This window comes from Lolium perenne, chromosome 7 (genome assembly GCF_019359855.2).
Source record: "Lolium perenne isolate Kyuss_39 chromosome 7, Kyuss_2.0, whole genome shotgun sequence".
In the NCBI taxonomy this organism is placed as follows: domain Eukaryota; kingdom Viridiplantae; phylum Streptophyta; class Magnoliopsida; order Poales; family Poaceae; genus Lolium; species Lolium perenne.
Genome location: NC_067250.2, coordinates 212,436,298 through 212,453,197, shown reverse-complemented (window position 1 = coordinate 212,453,197; position 16,900 = coordinate 212,436,298). Strand labels below are relative to the sequence as shown.

Here is a 16,900-nt window from a genome sequence, read left to right as displayed (position 1 = left end):
ATTTATATAGGATGCGAAGCCGAGGCTTTCCGTGTCATACAAGTATACAAACATCGTGCAACATCGGGCTTTACCATATATTGCTACAAGTTTTCCTATATTGACTCTACTTCCTTAATTGGCACGTCCTTATCTTCATGGGCCTCCAAACCTTCGGCTTCTTGGGCCTTCAACTCCTTCGATACCTAAAAGCATGAACCAGGGATATATATACGACATGCCCATTAGGCATACCCATGCCAGTTAAGTATTACACCTAGCCTCTCCATAACAACGATGCACACAGTCGCCCGGACACATGTTTAAACTAAATAAAAAGGACTCGATACATCGAATCCGAAGGGGAAGGTGGCTCGATCCTGAGGGGAAGATGGCTCGATCCGGAGACTATGCAGACATAGAAGAAAACATATCAGATTTATGATGTGATCAGCAGGGTAGAACTCGAAGAGGGTAATGAGTGTCCTTGGCGCGGATGACGGTGGCGACGACCTTGTAGGCAAGGGAGACGGCGGTGACGAGCTTGCAGGCGACGACGATGTGGGACTTGGCAGAAATGACGATGAAGAACTCGTCGGCGACTGTGACGAGAACCTTGGCAACGAAGGCGATAGCGGCGGCGATGACGCGGCCTGCGAGGAAGACGTAGAAGACGAGGGTGACGATGGTGGCGGCTGTCGAGATGGATGTGGTGAGGATGATCCGATCGTGGAATCGATCCAAGTGCCCGCCCTAGCGCCTCTTTGCATCCTGATCCCCCGCGACGAGGAGGAAGCATCACAGCGGAGACCATGGGGCGACAGAGACTCATCGGGGCACCTGCAAGGAAGAACATCAACCTTACCTGCGCGTGACGATGAGGAGCCCTCCCAAAACCATGAAGCCGGCGTGGGAAAACCTATGTCCTACCAGAAGTTGGACGCCAGCTCTTCGTCTGTGCGCCTCCCCCTCCAAACCACCATCGACCAACCGGGAGCCATTGGTGTGCCCACCACCTCCATGGCCGCATTGTAGGGAACGTTGGAGTCGCAGTCAGAAGAGCTGTCGGTGGAGGTGTCCTCCATGAGGACCTCGAAGCCGTTGGGACTACCCACCGAAGGCCTAGCCGTGAGCCTCTAGAGCTCGCCGGGGGGCGAGAGTCTTGCGCCGGCGCCGCCCGGCCGCCACGACCGGCGGGATCGCGGCCTCCGCCGCGATATCCCCCGCAACGGTCATCTCAACTGATCTTATAAATGGGGAGAATTTCATTTCCCGGCCTCTGCACAAACTAAGGATCCACACAGCCATTAAGCATGAGTACTAAGATTTTTAATCTTGGTGAAGATTAAATCATAGTTCTCAAGATAAATTGCATGAGTACCAGGTCCAGCCTGGGCCTCAAGTATAAATAGGAACTTTAATTCGCATCCGTGAGAATTTAAACTGAGGTGCTGGGTTTGTACATCCACTCCCCAAGCAGTTGAACTAGGGTCATTTTCTTAAAACTGTAATAACAAGGCTGCATTTTCATCTTGGCCCAACTTTTGAGTTCCTACAGAACGCCAGTTTTTGCTCCTTTCTGCAAGCAAGTGTATGCATCCCAGATCTTCAACCTTTACTTTCTTCAACTCTTTTTGAGGGTTGCATTCAACGTGGTTAAACCAACTTCCGAGACTATGTTCATGTGTATACAAGATAAACATGCTAATCCATGAACCTTATTATCCTCAACCATCCCAACTCCACTAGAAGGGCACTAGATGCACTTCACCTTGAAAATTCGTTGATTTCGCGCGGGCCTAATTTTGCAGGTTATTAAGGTGAGAAGGGATCCATGTCTAAATGCATTACTTTGCATCATAGAAGCAAAAGTTAAACATATCAATTTTATTAGTTATTTAGCATACTGTGATCATGTTTTATCAAATAGCATGAATGATTTTTGTATTTTATGAATATAAGGGGAAATTAAATATGATGAATAGTATGTGTAATGACAAAGACAAAGCCGAAAGGGACCTGGCACAGGTGCTTGTGAGCCCTAAAGGTCAGGCTTGGGGCGCACCCTGGTGCACCGCGCCCCATCTCAGTTAGACGTGTCTCGAAAAATAAAAATACACGGCTAGGGGTGCCTTTTCTATTTCTCCGTGGAGAAGCACGCCTAGGTGCTCTTGTAACTGGCACGTGGGACCCATGGATAGCACCAATGCAATTCTGCATATGGGAAGTTTGGAAAAAAAAACATAAGAAATAGATAAGAGAAAAGTTTTGGTAGGAAATAAGGTTTGCAGTATGGACCTGGAAGTATGGGAAGAAGCGGCGGTATGTAGCTATCATTGGACGAGTTTCATAGAGATTGAGAGGCTTGACGATTCTTATTGTTAAGGTTGGAATAATATCGAAGAACTCCCTGACATATTTGATGAAACTCCAACCGCTATACTTAAACTCTAATTGCATTTTTTTTTCATATGAAGCATTGTGGGAGAGCATGTACAAGAAAAACGCCAGCTTCTCTTCCACCTTGATCCTAGAATCTAAAATCAATCTCTCCTCTCTAAGATATAATGCCAACAACATGAAAATGTCCGGCTCCATTCTAAAGGCAGCTAAGAAGTTCTTGAGGTGTCCTCCAAGCAATTCTCTAACATGCTCCTTGTCATATACAAATGAAAGGTGTCTTTGATGTCTTTGTTTTTGCCTTGTTAAGTGGAAGTACAATGCAGGCAAAATAACAAACATAGATTCTTCATCTTCGTTTTTCCCCTTCCTAACACGTTCTACACTCCCCAGTTCCATGACAACCTATATTAATACACAGAAAATACACTTTGTGCCTAAATTTCTAATCCAGAAGATGCTGGCAATCACTTGTTAGTTTCAAATGCATGTTGTTCAGCAAGGTCGTTCAAAATGAGGAGCAAGTTCACATGACTGGTTTGGCGGCTGCGTTCTTTTCTCAGAAATGACTACGCTTATGAGATGAGATTCATTTTGTCCAGAACTTATCTTAAACTGAGCAAAGCTATCCGACCTTGCTTTATTCAACTTGGGATATGATCTTGAATATATATTGAATGGAGTTTACGTGCAGATAAATTGTTCAGAGTTGTTAGGGGAAGTATTTTGCGTGGTGGATCCACAAATACTGAAGCTAGAAATGTTCCGAGAAAACAATCTTAAACCAGAGAAAAAGTACTCTCCGCAGATCTGAAAGCTGTGGAGTCAAAAAACAAGGTAGGGTAAAGTTTGCCAAAAAAGGAGTTACAAAAAATTTGGAACAACGGACGCCCACCGTGGGGCTCGAACCCACGACCACAAGGTTAAGAGCCTTGCGCTCTACCAACTGAGCTAGACGGGCTTTGTGATACTTGTGCTTTCTTTTGATCCAATACTGTACAGTACAAGTAATACAAACACAAAATGAAACAGTACCTTAACTTACCACAAGGTTTGAAAACAGAAATCAATCACCGGAAACAAAATTCCATGGCATCTGGATCAAATGGCCTTCAGTGAGTACAGCTCCATGCCATGATAAACAAAGCAGAGCAAGATACACTGAGTAAACCACTCTTCCAACTTCCAGATGCAAACGAAATTAATTTTATTTGCAGAAAAAAGGCAATTAATGTTTCAGACGCTAGTATTAGCCTACTGGTCACCCATTGATAATTTATATAGTGATTTCGTGAAAAAACTGGATGATCTATTCTGCGCTCTACATGGCTACACAGCACATATAAAGAAAAATGATAGCCAATTTGGCAACATAGGGCGGATTTTTTGGAGAACAATTCCACCGTGTCAGTATCTCAAGGAAAAAACAGCCTTTTAGTCTACAATGATTTTGCTCAAATCAACGCCCTGCAGGGCTGAGGCATCCATAAGGTCCCGGAGGCCAACTCTCAGATCAGGTACACCATCTTGCAAGATGGCACACACTGGAAATATCGGAACACCCTGCACTCTCCTCTTCAGTTCTTCATACATTGCATCTGCTCCATCTTCATCTATTTTGTTTGCGACTATCAACGATGGGCGCTTGGTCAAGCCTTCTTGGTAATGCTCAAGTTCCACGACCAGATCATGCAGCTGCTCCCATGGTGGGATACCCTTCCTGCCATTGAGTGTTGCCGCCAGGTCAAGCACATAGGACAGAACTTTGGTGCGCTCAATGTGCCTCAAGAAGGCATGGCCCAGGCCCCGGTTCTCATGGGCACCTTTGATAAGACCAGGTATGTCAGCCACTTTCACTGAGAAGTAGTCGTCGTAGGTTAGGCTACCAATATTGGGCCTCAGTGTGGTGAATGCGTAGTCAGCGATCTCCGGGCGAGCTTTAGAGAGAGCACTCAGCAATGTGCTCTTTCCGGCATTAGGCAACCCAACAAGGCCAACATCAGCAATGCTCTTCAGCTCCAATACAAGAAAGGCCTCTGTCCCTGGTTCTCCAGCACTCAAACGGAATATCTTCTGTTGTCTATCTTCTTTGGATAGGTGCACATCGTTGCCAATAGAAGCATTCCCTAGCCCACCCTCCCCTCCTCGTGCTACAATCAACCGCTGCCCAGCTCTTGTCATTTCAGCAACAGAATACTGTATGTCATCTTCTTCCCTAGCCTCATCTGCATCTGCATCTGCATCTTCATCCTCTTCCTCTGTCTCATCTTCATCCTCCCAAAATTCTCCATCGTCATCATCAGACTGATCCTTTTCATCCATCTCCACCTGATATTGAGTGTTACTTGCATTACAATCTTCCGCATTCGAAAACCCAGTCTTGGAGCATGAACTAGTGTATGTTTGCTTCTCCCACTGATTGTTAATTCCTCTTTCAGCTTCATTTCCATAAATGATATCCTTGTTGTTATTCTGATTGGAACTGTCTGCAGAGTCTTCTGCAGCATCTGGGATATCCCAGGGATCTAGAGATCTGGTAGGTGCATTTACAGTGAAAGAAGGTGGTTCCCCTCGGACTAGATGAATCACTGTGCCAATTGGTACTTGTGCGACCTGTCGGACAACAAGCAATGAAGGTTATATATTTCGAAAAGGGAAATAAGTAAACGTGATATGCAAATGTATACACATATATATGTGGTAACCTTGTCAGGACCTCCTGTCCCTATCTGTTTCTTAGAAAGTCCATTGCCTCCTCGGGTTGCTTTCTGGACACAAAATAAATAAACATAAAACAATGATACGAAAAAGCATAAATTATGTAGAATCTTCTTCTTTGGTAAAGGCTCAATCTGACATTAAGCTACAGCGTAATGAAACACTATTAGTCTTAAGTCCCTGGAAGAAGTAAGGGGTAGCCTTTATGACTCAATAATATACACAAGCTCAGCATTCACACCAGGACAACATGTGTTCTTTTAAGAAGAGGGGTCATGCATCTAGCAAAACAAACACCGGGACACACAACATGATGTTCAAAAGCATACCGTGTGATGTTGCAAGTTACTGAAATCCCAGACAGACCTTGAGCACTCAAGAATGACATTACCACCTGTCCCTCCATCACCACCTGCAAATTTTTGTTGCATTGAATAGGGCAAATCCTGAGCTCGTGAAATATAGACTAAGTAGCAGAAACTAACTTCGGCAACTAGAAACATTTTGACATAATGCAAATGGGGCATAATCTACAACCAAATTTTAACAGTAACGAGAGCTCAATCAAACACCACCAAAATGAGATGATCAGTTGCAAGCCATAGTAACAGCTAACAGACAATTGGACGGTGCAACCAAACAAACAGAACCGACAATGCGAAAAACTATACTTGAATCAAGATTCAGAGCTCTATCTAGTTAAGAGGAATTGGATGATTTGGAAGGGTGGGTGAAATTTGCTAGTCTTCACCATCAGGCCTGCCTAGTCGGTCGGACCTGGAGCGCCTTTGGCTGATGCAGCCATTGCCGCCGTCACCACCCTTGGCACACAGCCTGAACCTGTCCACCATCCCACGCGCCTGCAACGGAACGACGGGTATTCAAGGCCTCAGATTACCATCGGTTCGTCGGAAAACTGCAGTTGCCGTGTGAGGGGATAGAATGTGACCTGCAAAGGAGACGCTTTTCCTTTCCTTCCCTCCGGCGAGGAGCCATGGTAGCTCGCCCCGCCACCGACCCACGCCGCCGGCGACATGTTCGCCGGCGAGATGCGGCGTAGAAGAGCATGCTGCCGCCGCCACATCTTCTCTGCTTGAGTCTAAGAAGCACCGAGGACGGCTGAATTTGGGGTGGATAGGAGACCCGCGCCGGAATGGTGTTTTAGAGGTTGCCGTGATCCGGCGCGCCTGGAGGCAGGAACGTCGAGAAGTGGCAGAGGCGGCGGACTTGATTCTCGTCCCGTGGCGGCGGGGGCGCGAGACAAGGGGTGATATTATGGACTGTGGGCCGTAAGAACGAAGCTTCGTGGGCTTTCCCGCCTTCTTCAGTTGGTTTCAGTATATCGGCCTTTCCCCCATTTCCTCGCCGACCACGAGCCCGACAAACTCAGTCTTCGCGGAAGCGGCCACCACGCCGGTTGCTGGAGACGATCTTGACAAAATCGCCGCTGATCGCAGCTGCAAGGGAGCTCTCCACTCAATGAATTACTTGGAGATAATGCCAGAATGTTCACTTGCAGAAACAAGATGGATAAGCTTCTGTGTTACTCTCTATCATAAACAAAAATACATCAGCACCAAGTTAATTAATCATGAGAGTATATATACAGAAATTGCAGAACAAGAGTATATACAGATTAACCACGATGATGATAATTAGTTGCATCCGGAACCAGCGAGAAAATACTACTCACATAACAGAGAACACAAGAGCAAGCATCTGCATATGTAGTTTATAACTGAATTCAAGTTGTTGTCTAGCTCTTCATTTACTAAATTCGCAATAGTGTGGTGGAGTACCATTGTGCCAAGATCTCCACGCTAAATTGCCAAATAAACGTACACCAGTGGTGGCCATTCAGCCCCATAAGCTGCTCCAAATCAATTCTTCCTCCAATTGCCCAAGAGAAACAAAGTGCACAACAGATAATGTATCCATTCAGCAAGACAAGGGATAAGCAGGGGCATCTTCTCATTATGTTGGGCAAATTAAAATACAGAACTGGACTTCTAATCATTCTGTGCAGAGAAAGAGAATTAACTGTCACGAATCACCATCATCATTTCCCTCAATCTTCATGAACCAATCGAGATGGCAAAATGCAGACAAAAATGCACAGCAAAGCACATGATTACAAAGATCTAGCAAGCATGGTTAAAAATGATATTAAAGCCAAGATCCCAAGAAGCCAAGCAGGCCCCTCCACGAATCAGTTTCCTAGAGACTACACAAGATTGAGTACAGAGTAGCCGAGCAGGCCCCTCCACAAATCAATTTCCTACAGATTTCTGCTCCCACATCAGATAAGGAGCCATGGAAGGGAAAGAGCGAGAGAGAAAGAGGTTACCGGAGATCCAAACGGCAGTAGGTGCCGGTGCCGGTGCCGGTAAGTCTGCAAGAACGGCAGCGATCTGCGAGAGCGGCTAGGCGGGATCCATACCCTCCCACCGGTAAGTTGCTCCGCCTATCCTGCAGCAGCTCCGCTCGCCTCCGGTTGCTCGCCGCCAGCAGTGGCGGAACCAGGAATATATTTGAGGTGTTGCGAAGTCAATAAACGAGAAAATACAAGACTCCCCTAAATAAATATTACTTTTGTTTGACATATACAATATAATTTCGTAAAGGTAAAATAAAGTATCGCACTGAAAATACCTTACTAATTAAAAAAATAGGTGAATAACTGATCAACAATTTTTAACTAGTTGAACAAACCAATGGTCTGCAAAAATAGAGAAACAATAGAAAAAATATGAATTTGTATCTAGTAGTGTCATATTATATTAGAGCACACACACGCGGCCCAAATGATTTAGTCTTTACCGATTAGACCCAACGTCTAGGCCCAACATGGAAGTCCGGAGTGATCCTTACCGGTTCCATTGGTTCAGTCTACAGAAAGTAACAATCCTATCATTGGCAGCCAGCAAATGCAAACCTGAAGATGGCTGAACTTGAAGCGTATATATACCTAGTCTTAGCGCCAAATTTTAGGTATGGCGGCTGCCAAACCTTGCCATATAGCTGGCTCCACCCCTGGCCGCCAGTCGCTCACCGTCGGTCGCTCGCTGCAGCTCTTGGTAGGGTTTGGGCAAGAACGAGGACGGGATGAGACGCGCGAGGTCCGAAAAATGGGCCGGGGACGGGGTTATCCGGGGATGGGCGGGGATTTTTTTGGCCCAAAACTCCTACAGCCTCGGTGCCAGTGTTTTTGTGTGTTTCGAGGAGTGTTTTGAGGGGTGTTTTGGGTGAATACACCAACCACCCAAAACACTACAAAATCCTTTTCACCCAAAACACTTATCAAAACACTTGTTTGGAACACTGGTATTACAAACTAGTGTATTCAACACAAATGGAGAAAATGGATAAAAAGACAATGTTTCTTGACAGTTTAAACTAGACTTGTACTCCCTTCGTCCATAAAAAGGTGTCGGAGGGTCTGAATAACTACATATTTACAAAAAAAAACCTCGTCACTTCAAATCTTCTCCATTGGAATCCTTACAATCTGAAATCAAAGATCTCGGTTTGTAATTAGCTAATGGCTACTAGCTTTTATATACATCAAGTCCAGAAACCAATCAACTGATACTAAGCTTTGAAGCCAGTCCAGTACAACAAACAAGTCAGCGAATCCTAAGCTAACAGCGAAATGTGCATCGTCAGCCTTGCTCTTGCGGTGGGACGGCTTGGAACCTCGGCGGCAGCGGCGTCTTGGAACGGTGGCGGCGGCGGCAGCTTGGAACGGCTGTGGCGGCGTCAACTTGGAACGGCGTCGTTTTCCTCTCGTCCGTCGCCCTCTCGTCACCAGGCGGCCGAGATATGCAGCACGATACAAAGAAAAATATACCAAACTTGTTGGAACCGCAAGTTTACTTAGGCATTTCCTCCCTCGGTGGTTCAGTCTGAGTAACCGAGAGAACTATTTGGTAGTTTTCAATAAATGAGCTAACTTAATAAGGGCAGAACATGGTCTTGTTTCTTATATGGTCTACACAAACAGAAACCAATTCAGCAGAAATGTCTAGCAACAACAGAGTTTAAGACTATAGTTTAAAGCTCAATGCGGCCAAGATGCTAAAGCATGAATCAAGTCTCTGCCATATGGTTGCAGCTTCAGCTATTCTCCATATCATTAATACCAAGATGTACTTCTGTTCTGAGATTGAGATTGGATAATATTTCTTCCAGTACAAAAGTATGATTTCTGTTCCGAAACTTCTCACTGAAGCACATTCTAAGAAATCTACACTAAATAGAGGAAACCAGCACAACAAGAATACTTTTTAGAAATAAAGGAAACCATAACATATCAAAAGATTGATTCTCATATTTTACACAAATTTATCCAAATAAGAAATACAGACATGTCTATGTTTAGGAAAGAAGACAACGCTCTAATATCATAATTGACAAATGAACCCTTCTCCTGGACACATATCAATCTACAAAAGGGCGTACAATACTGATTCATAATAATTCAACCCCGTTCTTGCTACAAATGGAAGGATCCACATGTGTTTTCAAATCACTAGATGAGGGCGTATCAAGTCTAGAAAAGGGCGTAGCAAGTCTAGAAGTAAATTTCCTACTGTTTTCATAGTTGCCCATGAAAGAAATTTGTACCTTTATAAAGTATAAACCAGATCAGGAGAGGAGGGGACGAGGTGTTATCTAATATCAAGAACTCATCCATCGATTTGCATAAGAACCATAGGCGGCACTCACAGGAAACCAGATCAGGAGATGAGGGTACGAGGTGGATGACGTACCTGAGAGAAGTCCAGCTTCTACCGAAGGAGGAGGACTGGGGGAGAGGGAGGCGGAGGACGTCGGGGAGGGACGGAGGCGACGGTCGTCGTCAAATCGTCGCTGTGCCGCCAGAGCCGCGAGACTAGACCTGTGCTCTTGGAAGGGACCGTCGCTGGCTTTGCTGCGGGACGGCGTCAGCGGCAGCGTCGGCGGCGGCTTGGAGCGTCGGCAGTGGCGGCGTCGGCTTCGACGGGCGCTGCGCCGCCCGCGAGAAAATGCGAGGGGGTGGAGCGTTTCGATTCCACCTCGGCCAGACGTGTCTTCGGGTGTGGGCCGTTACCCTGCTGAAACCGGCCCGCCGAATGGCCCTGGAGTGTTTTAACCGGGCTTTGATTTTACACCCCAAAACACTACAAAACCCCAACAAAACACTTGCACCGAACAAGGCTAAAGAGAGTTCGGTGTTTCCATCGAGACACCGAGAATTTGAGCTCTTAGTACATCCTAGACTAATTTAGCCAGTTATATGGTCAAGAAAGAAATATACATCCATTGTTGTACTCCCTCCATCTCATGAAACTTGTCTTAAATTTGTCTAAATTTGGATATATCTAGGTGCTAAATAGTGACTACATATATCTAAATTTAGACAAACTTAAGACAAGTTTTATTGAATGGAGGAGTATCATCACGTAAGGTGTAGTTGTAGGTTAATCGCATCATTTCCTTTTTTCATGTAGTGCCACGTGTATCAACCAAATGATCATGAGTAAGTACCGGTATATACTGAACATCTATGGTCTACGGGGAATTTAGGTAACACTGCCTCGAATCTGCTAGACTAGACTGGCTGACACCTTTTGATTTATGAAATGAATCTCTTTAGGCTTTTTTTTTGTTTTTTTTTGCATGGTAATACGATTCTCATTGATGAATAAAAGACGAGATACAAAGTACGTATACACCGATCTTACAGATCTGGAAAGATAGGATAAACCTATGTGACAAAACAACGCCTATCCATCTTCTTTGGCACCACCGTAGCAGCCACCAAGGAAAAAATGGACAGATCACCTCTTCACCTGAGCTCGACGCGGCTCCATCGCTGATCATCAGCTTTTCGGACCTCCAATGTAGTTTGTCATAGGACAAACCATTGCCATTGAAAGAATCAGACCAGGGCAGCATGTCCCTGGACACGCCATCGAACTTCAGCACTGGCACCCACGCACGACGATGTCGGAGTAGGGAACCAGAACTATTAGCCTTCAACCACGAACCCACCACATAGCTTTAAAGTTGGTTTTATATCTATCACCAAGAGAATGCGAGATCAAGTTCAGCCAGCATTATGTAGTTAGTTTCTATAACCGAATAATAGATACATATATCAGGTTGTTTTGTACTTTTTGAAACAAAGGTTGTTTTGTACTGATAAACATAAGTGAGTTATGTGCAGCATATCGGAGGTTAATATATGCAAATATCAGGTTGTTTTGTACTGATAAACATAACTGAATAATAGATACATATATTAGCATATCTGATGTGATGGTCGATGTGGGCCTTTTTCCTCCCCTCGGAAAACAACCACGATGCTCTTCATCGAATTAACCTCCTGATTTGGTTCAATTGTGCAGGTTACAGTAGCGGCCATGTTAGGAAGTGTTGGGCCTATAGTGTTGATTGCTTTTGTGGTAAACAATAATTTGTTCCGTCTTGATTGCAAGCATTTCAATGAAACTGTAGTTTTTCAGCAAAATATTTCCAACTGACGGTTTAGTTTGCTAAGAGTTGTTCGTCTCTGTTCATTTTATGATAGTATTGATTTGTGTAGCCGACTCAAACAACCTCATATAAACCAAAATGAATGCGAGAGAGATTTCTTGCCCAGTTGTTAAAATGGTTGGAAGCTTGCCAGAAAGACTATCCAGGTTTACATTCTAATATGAACATTAGCCATGAATGGAAACAAGATGGTTGTGCTGGAAATGTAGACCCTCTAGATTGAGAAAATATACAAGTTTACACTCTAATATATATAAAAAAAGGATGTGCATCAAACTTTGGTTGTATGATAAATAGTGAAAACAAAGTTTAACAATGTATTTATCGTGCCTCTACTGCATATTTCTTATTGATATACTGGAAACTTGCTTCTAGGTGGAATCAAGCTGCATTGAAATAAACAGATATTGTTTATCTTTATCCATGAAATTGCATTTTATTTTCATGGGTCTATTGGGATATGGAATCTCTGTTGAATCTCTGTTGGGTATGAAAACTGCATGAGCCCGCATTAGTTGTGAATATCTCTAATGTTTAATAAATTTTGTATGTTGCAGGTTCATGATTTATGCAGTAATATAAATTATCTATTCATAAACCGAGCTTTAGACTCAAGGTGGATAAATAAAAGTGATATATAAGCACTGAAGGTTATTAGACTCATTATTGTATAATGTAAATAAATACATTATACATGCAAAATTTATGCAGTAATATAAATTATCTATTCATAAACCGAGCTTTAGAATCAAGGTGAATAAATAAAAGTGATATATAAGCACTGAAGGTTATTAGACTCATTATTGTATAATGTAAATAAATACATCTTTGAGATGGCTGAATTTGAAATTTGCATGTAATAAACAGTAGTTGTATTATATGACTTAGGATGCTAGCCGTAGAATGTCTAGCTATAGAGTATATATTGTTGCTTAAAGCATATGAATGTTTTTGAAAGACCTGGCACCACAAGAAATAAAGGTTATGGCCTAGCCAAAGGTATAGCCTGTTGCACGTGTGGTGGAGCAGAGTACACCCCTGTCAAATATTAGACCAAGTCTGTTGGCGGAAGAGGCAGAGGTGACATCTTCTTGTAGTATTTTGAATCTACTTGGACCGCATAATTTATGGTCAGTTCTTTTACATGAAACCAAAAATAAATATTCGTAAGTAGAACTTTTTGTAAGCAATTCGCTTTTTTTCCCACTCTTGTTAATTTTTGCATACACATGAATATGTAAATATTGTCATCTACCTTCAGTTTGTGCATCTTTGCATCTGCCAGCTTACCCTAAAAACCAATAACAATGTTCATTTAATTAATTTATGTTGTTCTGATTTCATGATTTTGTTGATTTTCGTTCATCATGTAATTGGGTCGATGAGCCCCCTAGCTTCTTACTTCAAACTCTCCTAAACGATGTAACAATACTTTGATATTTGAACAAGTTTCAGACATACACTTTTCCTTATCAGGGTACATAAGTGGACAGGAAGATTTTTAATAAGGGCTAGCTTAATATATTATGTTTTTACCTAAATAAAAGATTGGTGTATTAGTTTACTAAAAAATCTTGTTCCGATGCCTATGCTTGTGCTAATGTAAAGCCAACAAAACCTCTTGTTCAATAAATGCATTTTGTATAGAATGCGGATTGGCAAATGGGTATGTGGTCGTGTTGTCGAATTTTATTCTTGATTGCCTGACAAATTGTTGATGGGCATGAAAATGGGAAAAATTATTCTTTGTACGAGGGAGGCCGAATAAGCTTCACACCCAAATCATTTTGATCAAAGCAAAGGGTGTTTACACCCAAATCATTTTGATGAAATGCCACCTAGAATTTTTTTGTCCTCCAGTGCCTACTCATGCTCTTTTCCTTGGCGTGATGCATGATATTTTTCTAGGCTTGATGCATCGAGATTTTAAATATTCACATGCATTACATTTATATATTTGAAAGAAAAAAAGAATTTTGTTAACCCATGGCAACGCATAGACATTTATATATTTATGGAGGGAGTAGAAAGCGATTGTCATTGTCGTGGGCAGACGCAACGGGTACGACTCCAGCCAACGCTCCACTGCATAGAAAACACAAACCTAAAAGACGGGAAAAAATAAAGGGCCTACGCAATCCAAGGCACGTAAAGCTACAGTACAACCTTTCTTTCCCGCTTTCCCAAACTTCAACACGACCCAACTAACGAACTACTCTTTCCAGCCTGCGCCCTGACGCTCCAGACCCACCGCACAGAATCACACGAAAAGGCACAGCAAAAAAATAGATTACGACATAAAAAAATAGCAGAGCAAGCATTACACCGAACACCTCGCCGCCGGCGGCCAGGCTCAGCGGAGCCAGCGGCGGAGGTCGGTGGTGGACGACGGCGAGATCGGCTCCCCGCCTACGCTCTCCGCGCACGACAAGGACGACACGGTGGAGCGCTGCTCGGAGGTGAACCGCCCCGTCGCGCTCTTGAAGCTCGGGCTCCGCAGGCTCTGCGCGTACCCGCCGCCGCCGCCGTACGCGTCCAGCGGGACGGGGAACGACAGCCTCTTCTTGGCGCTCCCGGTCGCGGGGTTGTACGCGGTCTGCGGCCGGTCGCGCTCCGGGGTCGCGGGGCGCTGCCGCGGCGCGCTCTGGGAGCGGATGCGCGCCTTGGCCGACTCCGTGGCCGCCATGTAGTTCGGCACTGCCGAGCCGGAGGACGCGTGGCGCTGGGAGTGCAGGCTCGGGGTGTAGCTGCCCCCGCCGGCGCCGCCGCGCTCCACGCGCGGGCTGGCGGAGCGGACCTGGATCGGCGGGCGCGCCTTCCCCGGCGACGGCGTCCCCGCGGAGTGGTGGTGGTGCTGCGCCCGGTGCATCGGCGAGCCGCTCCCGTGCTGCGACGGCGGGGCCTGCCGCCTTGGCGTGGAGTAGGAGAAGGGGCGCCCGGTGTCGATCTCCAGCGTCTTGACCTGGTCGCGGTGGTCCGTGGACGCGCGTCCTGGCGCGGCGGCGGCCGCCGCGGTTCGGGAGCTGCTCCTGTTGGTGTCGAAGGATGCCCGTGACGCCATCCACCTCTCCGCCCAGCGCGGCTGCCCGTCGACGTCCATCTCTTCCTCCGCGGACGGGGCAGGGTTCCTCCAAATCTTGTGAATGAAAACACGGCAGCAACCAATCAGTAAGATCGAACATAGTACAATCTGGGCAGTTCAAATGCAATCACCTAATGCATTATTATTACTTGATGGGAGAAGGCGTAGGAGAGCGCTCTCTCGCGCTTGAGAGCGGCGTCTTTCCTGGTCTGCAGCATGGCCTGGATCTCCTCAATCGTCCGCGGCCGATCGTCCCAGTCGTCGGCGGCGAAGCTGCTGCCGTCTCTCGACCGCTCCTGCAAACCAACCCAATCCATCACCATCAATCAAACATTTACGGAAAGTAGTACTTGAGATGCGATGTTGGTTGGTTGAGTTTGCAGACGGAGACGGACCACGGAGCGTCGCTCGGCGTACTCGTGGGTGTACTTGGAGTCCCAGAAGGTGGACGTGTCGACGCTGTACGAGGACTTGCTGCTGCCGCAGGCGGCGGCGCCGGCGGCGGAGAGGGAGTCCTGCGAGAGGCGCATCCGCTGGTCGCGCACGCGCGCCTGGACGCGCACCAGCGCCTGCATGCAGCGCAGCGTCATGTTGGCCTGCTTCCGCACGTTGTGGCCGCGCACCAGCGCCTGCAGCTTCACCAGCCCCTTGAGAGCGCGCAGCGCGCGCCTCGCCTGCGAGAGCAAGACAACCGCCCATTAGCGTCAAGCTTACTGCGGCAAGTGCGGCGCGGCCATTGCCGGTAGCAGTGGAGTAGTTGGTACCAGGTAGCCTCGGAAGGCGGTCTGCACGGCGACGGCGGCGTAGTGCTCGCGCACGAAGCTGGAGGAGGGGCGGGTGAGGCGGACCACCTCGGCCGCCGCCTGCGCCGTGGCCACGGCGGCTTCGGCCGTGGCGGCCGTCGCCACGGCGAGCGCGATGGCGTGGCGCTGCTCATCCGTCACCGAAGGCCCCGGCGCGGACCTCGCCGCCGCCGATTGGTTCTGCTGCTGCTGATGCTCCGGCGCCGGAGGAGCCGCCGGCGAAGGGGACGGGGAGGAGGACCTCCTGAACAGCCATCTCCTCCGCTCCCTCTTGTTCTGCTTGGCGGAAGCGCACGATACAGAAAAAATGTCATTAAACGGCCCCCTCAAATCAAAACTGATAGTAAGCAATGAAACGCCGATAAGGTGGGAATACGAGCAGAGAAGATGCAACGGGCACCGGACCTTGTCCTCCTCGGCGTCGGGGTCCTCGCGGAGGCGCGGCGCCTTCTTGGGGCTGTCCTCCTTGGACGGGGAGCGGAAGGCCCGCTTGACGGCGGTGAGCCAGGACGAGCCGCCCTTCTTGTTCCCCATCGTCAGCAGCACCGGCGCGCGGCTGCCGCCGCCCCGGGCATCGGCTAGCTAGCTCCTGATCTTCTCCTACTCGCTACTTACTCGATAGATCCTAGCTCGCTACTACTGCGGCACGCCAGGCGGAGGCGGGCGGGCGAGCTATTATTACAGGCTCACGCGCGGTTGATGACTCACGCGCTGCCCCTGCGGCTTTTATGTGGAGCCACCCACCCAGCCATTGGCAGAGCAGCAGCGGAGTGGAGTGGAGAAGACTGTACTGTCGTCGGCACTAGCGGAGCTTGGAGGAAGTCGCCACGGTGGCTGGCAGGTGGGGCCGGTCGCTTTGTGGTGTGGCAGGGGTGGGTGAACGTTACGATGGCGTGGAGGTGGAGCCCCGGGGAGGAGGGGGAAAGGCTTTGGAGCCGTTTGTCTAATCCGTTCGGGTGGTGATGATGAGTGTTGAGTGGGACGTACGTGTGTGCGCGCTGCAGGTGCGAAATGATTCGCTTCGACAAGCATATTTGTACCGTGCCAGTACCATCGCTTTGCTTTCTAGTACAAATATTATAGTGACAAGTGAATGAAGGAAGAGTCACACGTGACCCAAGGAAAGGTTTACACCGAGTGTAGGTAGCTAGTTAGGGCATTTTGGCCTTCTATTCTAAATTTTTTCGAGATAATTGCACCATTTGTACAAAACCTTGTTCACCATGTGCAGATTCATACAAAACCTTTTTCGGTGAGTTCCCGCGGTACAGAACCTTGTCATGCATGTGCAAGTTCATACAAAACCTCCCAGCAGCTGCCACGTATGCTCCCGCCTTGCTATGTAATTTTGCAAGGAAGCCCCTGAAGCATTTCTTTC

At 46.9% G+C, this 16,900-nt stretch overlaps 2 protein-coding genes and 1 non-coding gene across 4 annotated transcripts; all 3 read right to left on the bottom strand.

Annotated features, from left to right (window-relative positions):
* Positions 1-3,267: 3,267 nt before the first annotated feature.
* TRNAK-CUU (transfer RNA lysine (anticodon CUU)) lies at positions 3,268-3,340 on the bottom strand. Its single transcript has one exon. It is a non-coding gene; the product is annotated as a tRNA-Lys (tRNA).
* Positions 3,341-3,571: 231 nt separating this feature from the next.
* On the bottom strand, positions 3,572-10,164 carry LOC127314293 (probable GTP-binding protein OBGM, mitochondrial). Of its 2 annotated transcripts, none has more exons than XM_051344742.2 (6): positions 9,870-10,164; positions 6,047-6,647; positions 5,849-5,957; positions 5,427-5,509; positions 5,085-5,147; positions 3,572-4,992 (listed from the first exon to the last, which is right to left on the bottom strand). In XM_051344742.2, the coding sequence occupies exons 2-6, from the start codon at positions 6,179-6,181 to the stop codon at positions 3,814-3,816; spliced, it is 1,569 nt and encodes a 522-aa protein (XP_051200702.1). In that variant the 5' UTR covers positions 6,182-6,647; positions 9,870-10,164; the 3' UTR covers positions 3,572-3,813. The 2 variants fall into 2 exon arrangements, with proteins under 2 accessions (XP_051200702.1, XP_051200703.1); XM_051344743.2 differs by lacking the exon at positions 9,870-10,164 and adding an exon at positions 7,445-7,642.
* Positions 10,165-13,700: 3,536 nt separating this feature from the next.
* Positions 13,701-16,138, bottom strand: LOC127314295 (protein IQ-DOMAIN 17). The gene is made up of 5 exons (XM_051344745.2): positions 15,928-16,138; positions 15,484-15,798; positions 15,115-15,393; positions 14,869-15,015; positions 13,701-14,773 (listed from the first exon to the last, which is right to left on the bottom strand). The coding sequence occupies exons 1-5, from the start codon at positions 16,054-16,056 to the stop codon at positions 13,991-13,993; spliced, it is 1,653 nt and encodes a 550-aa protein (XP_051200705.1). The 5' UTR covers positions 16,057-16,138; the 3' UTR covers positions 13,701-13,990.
* Positions 16,139-16,900: the final 762 nt, after the last annotated feature.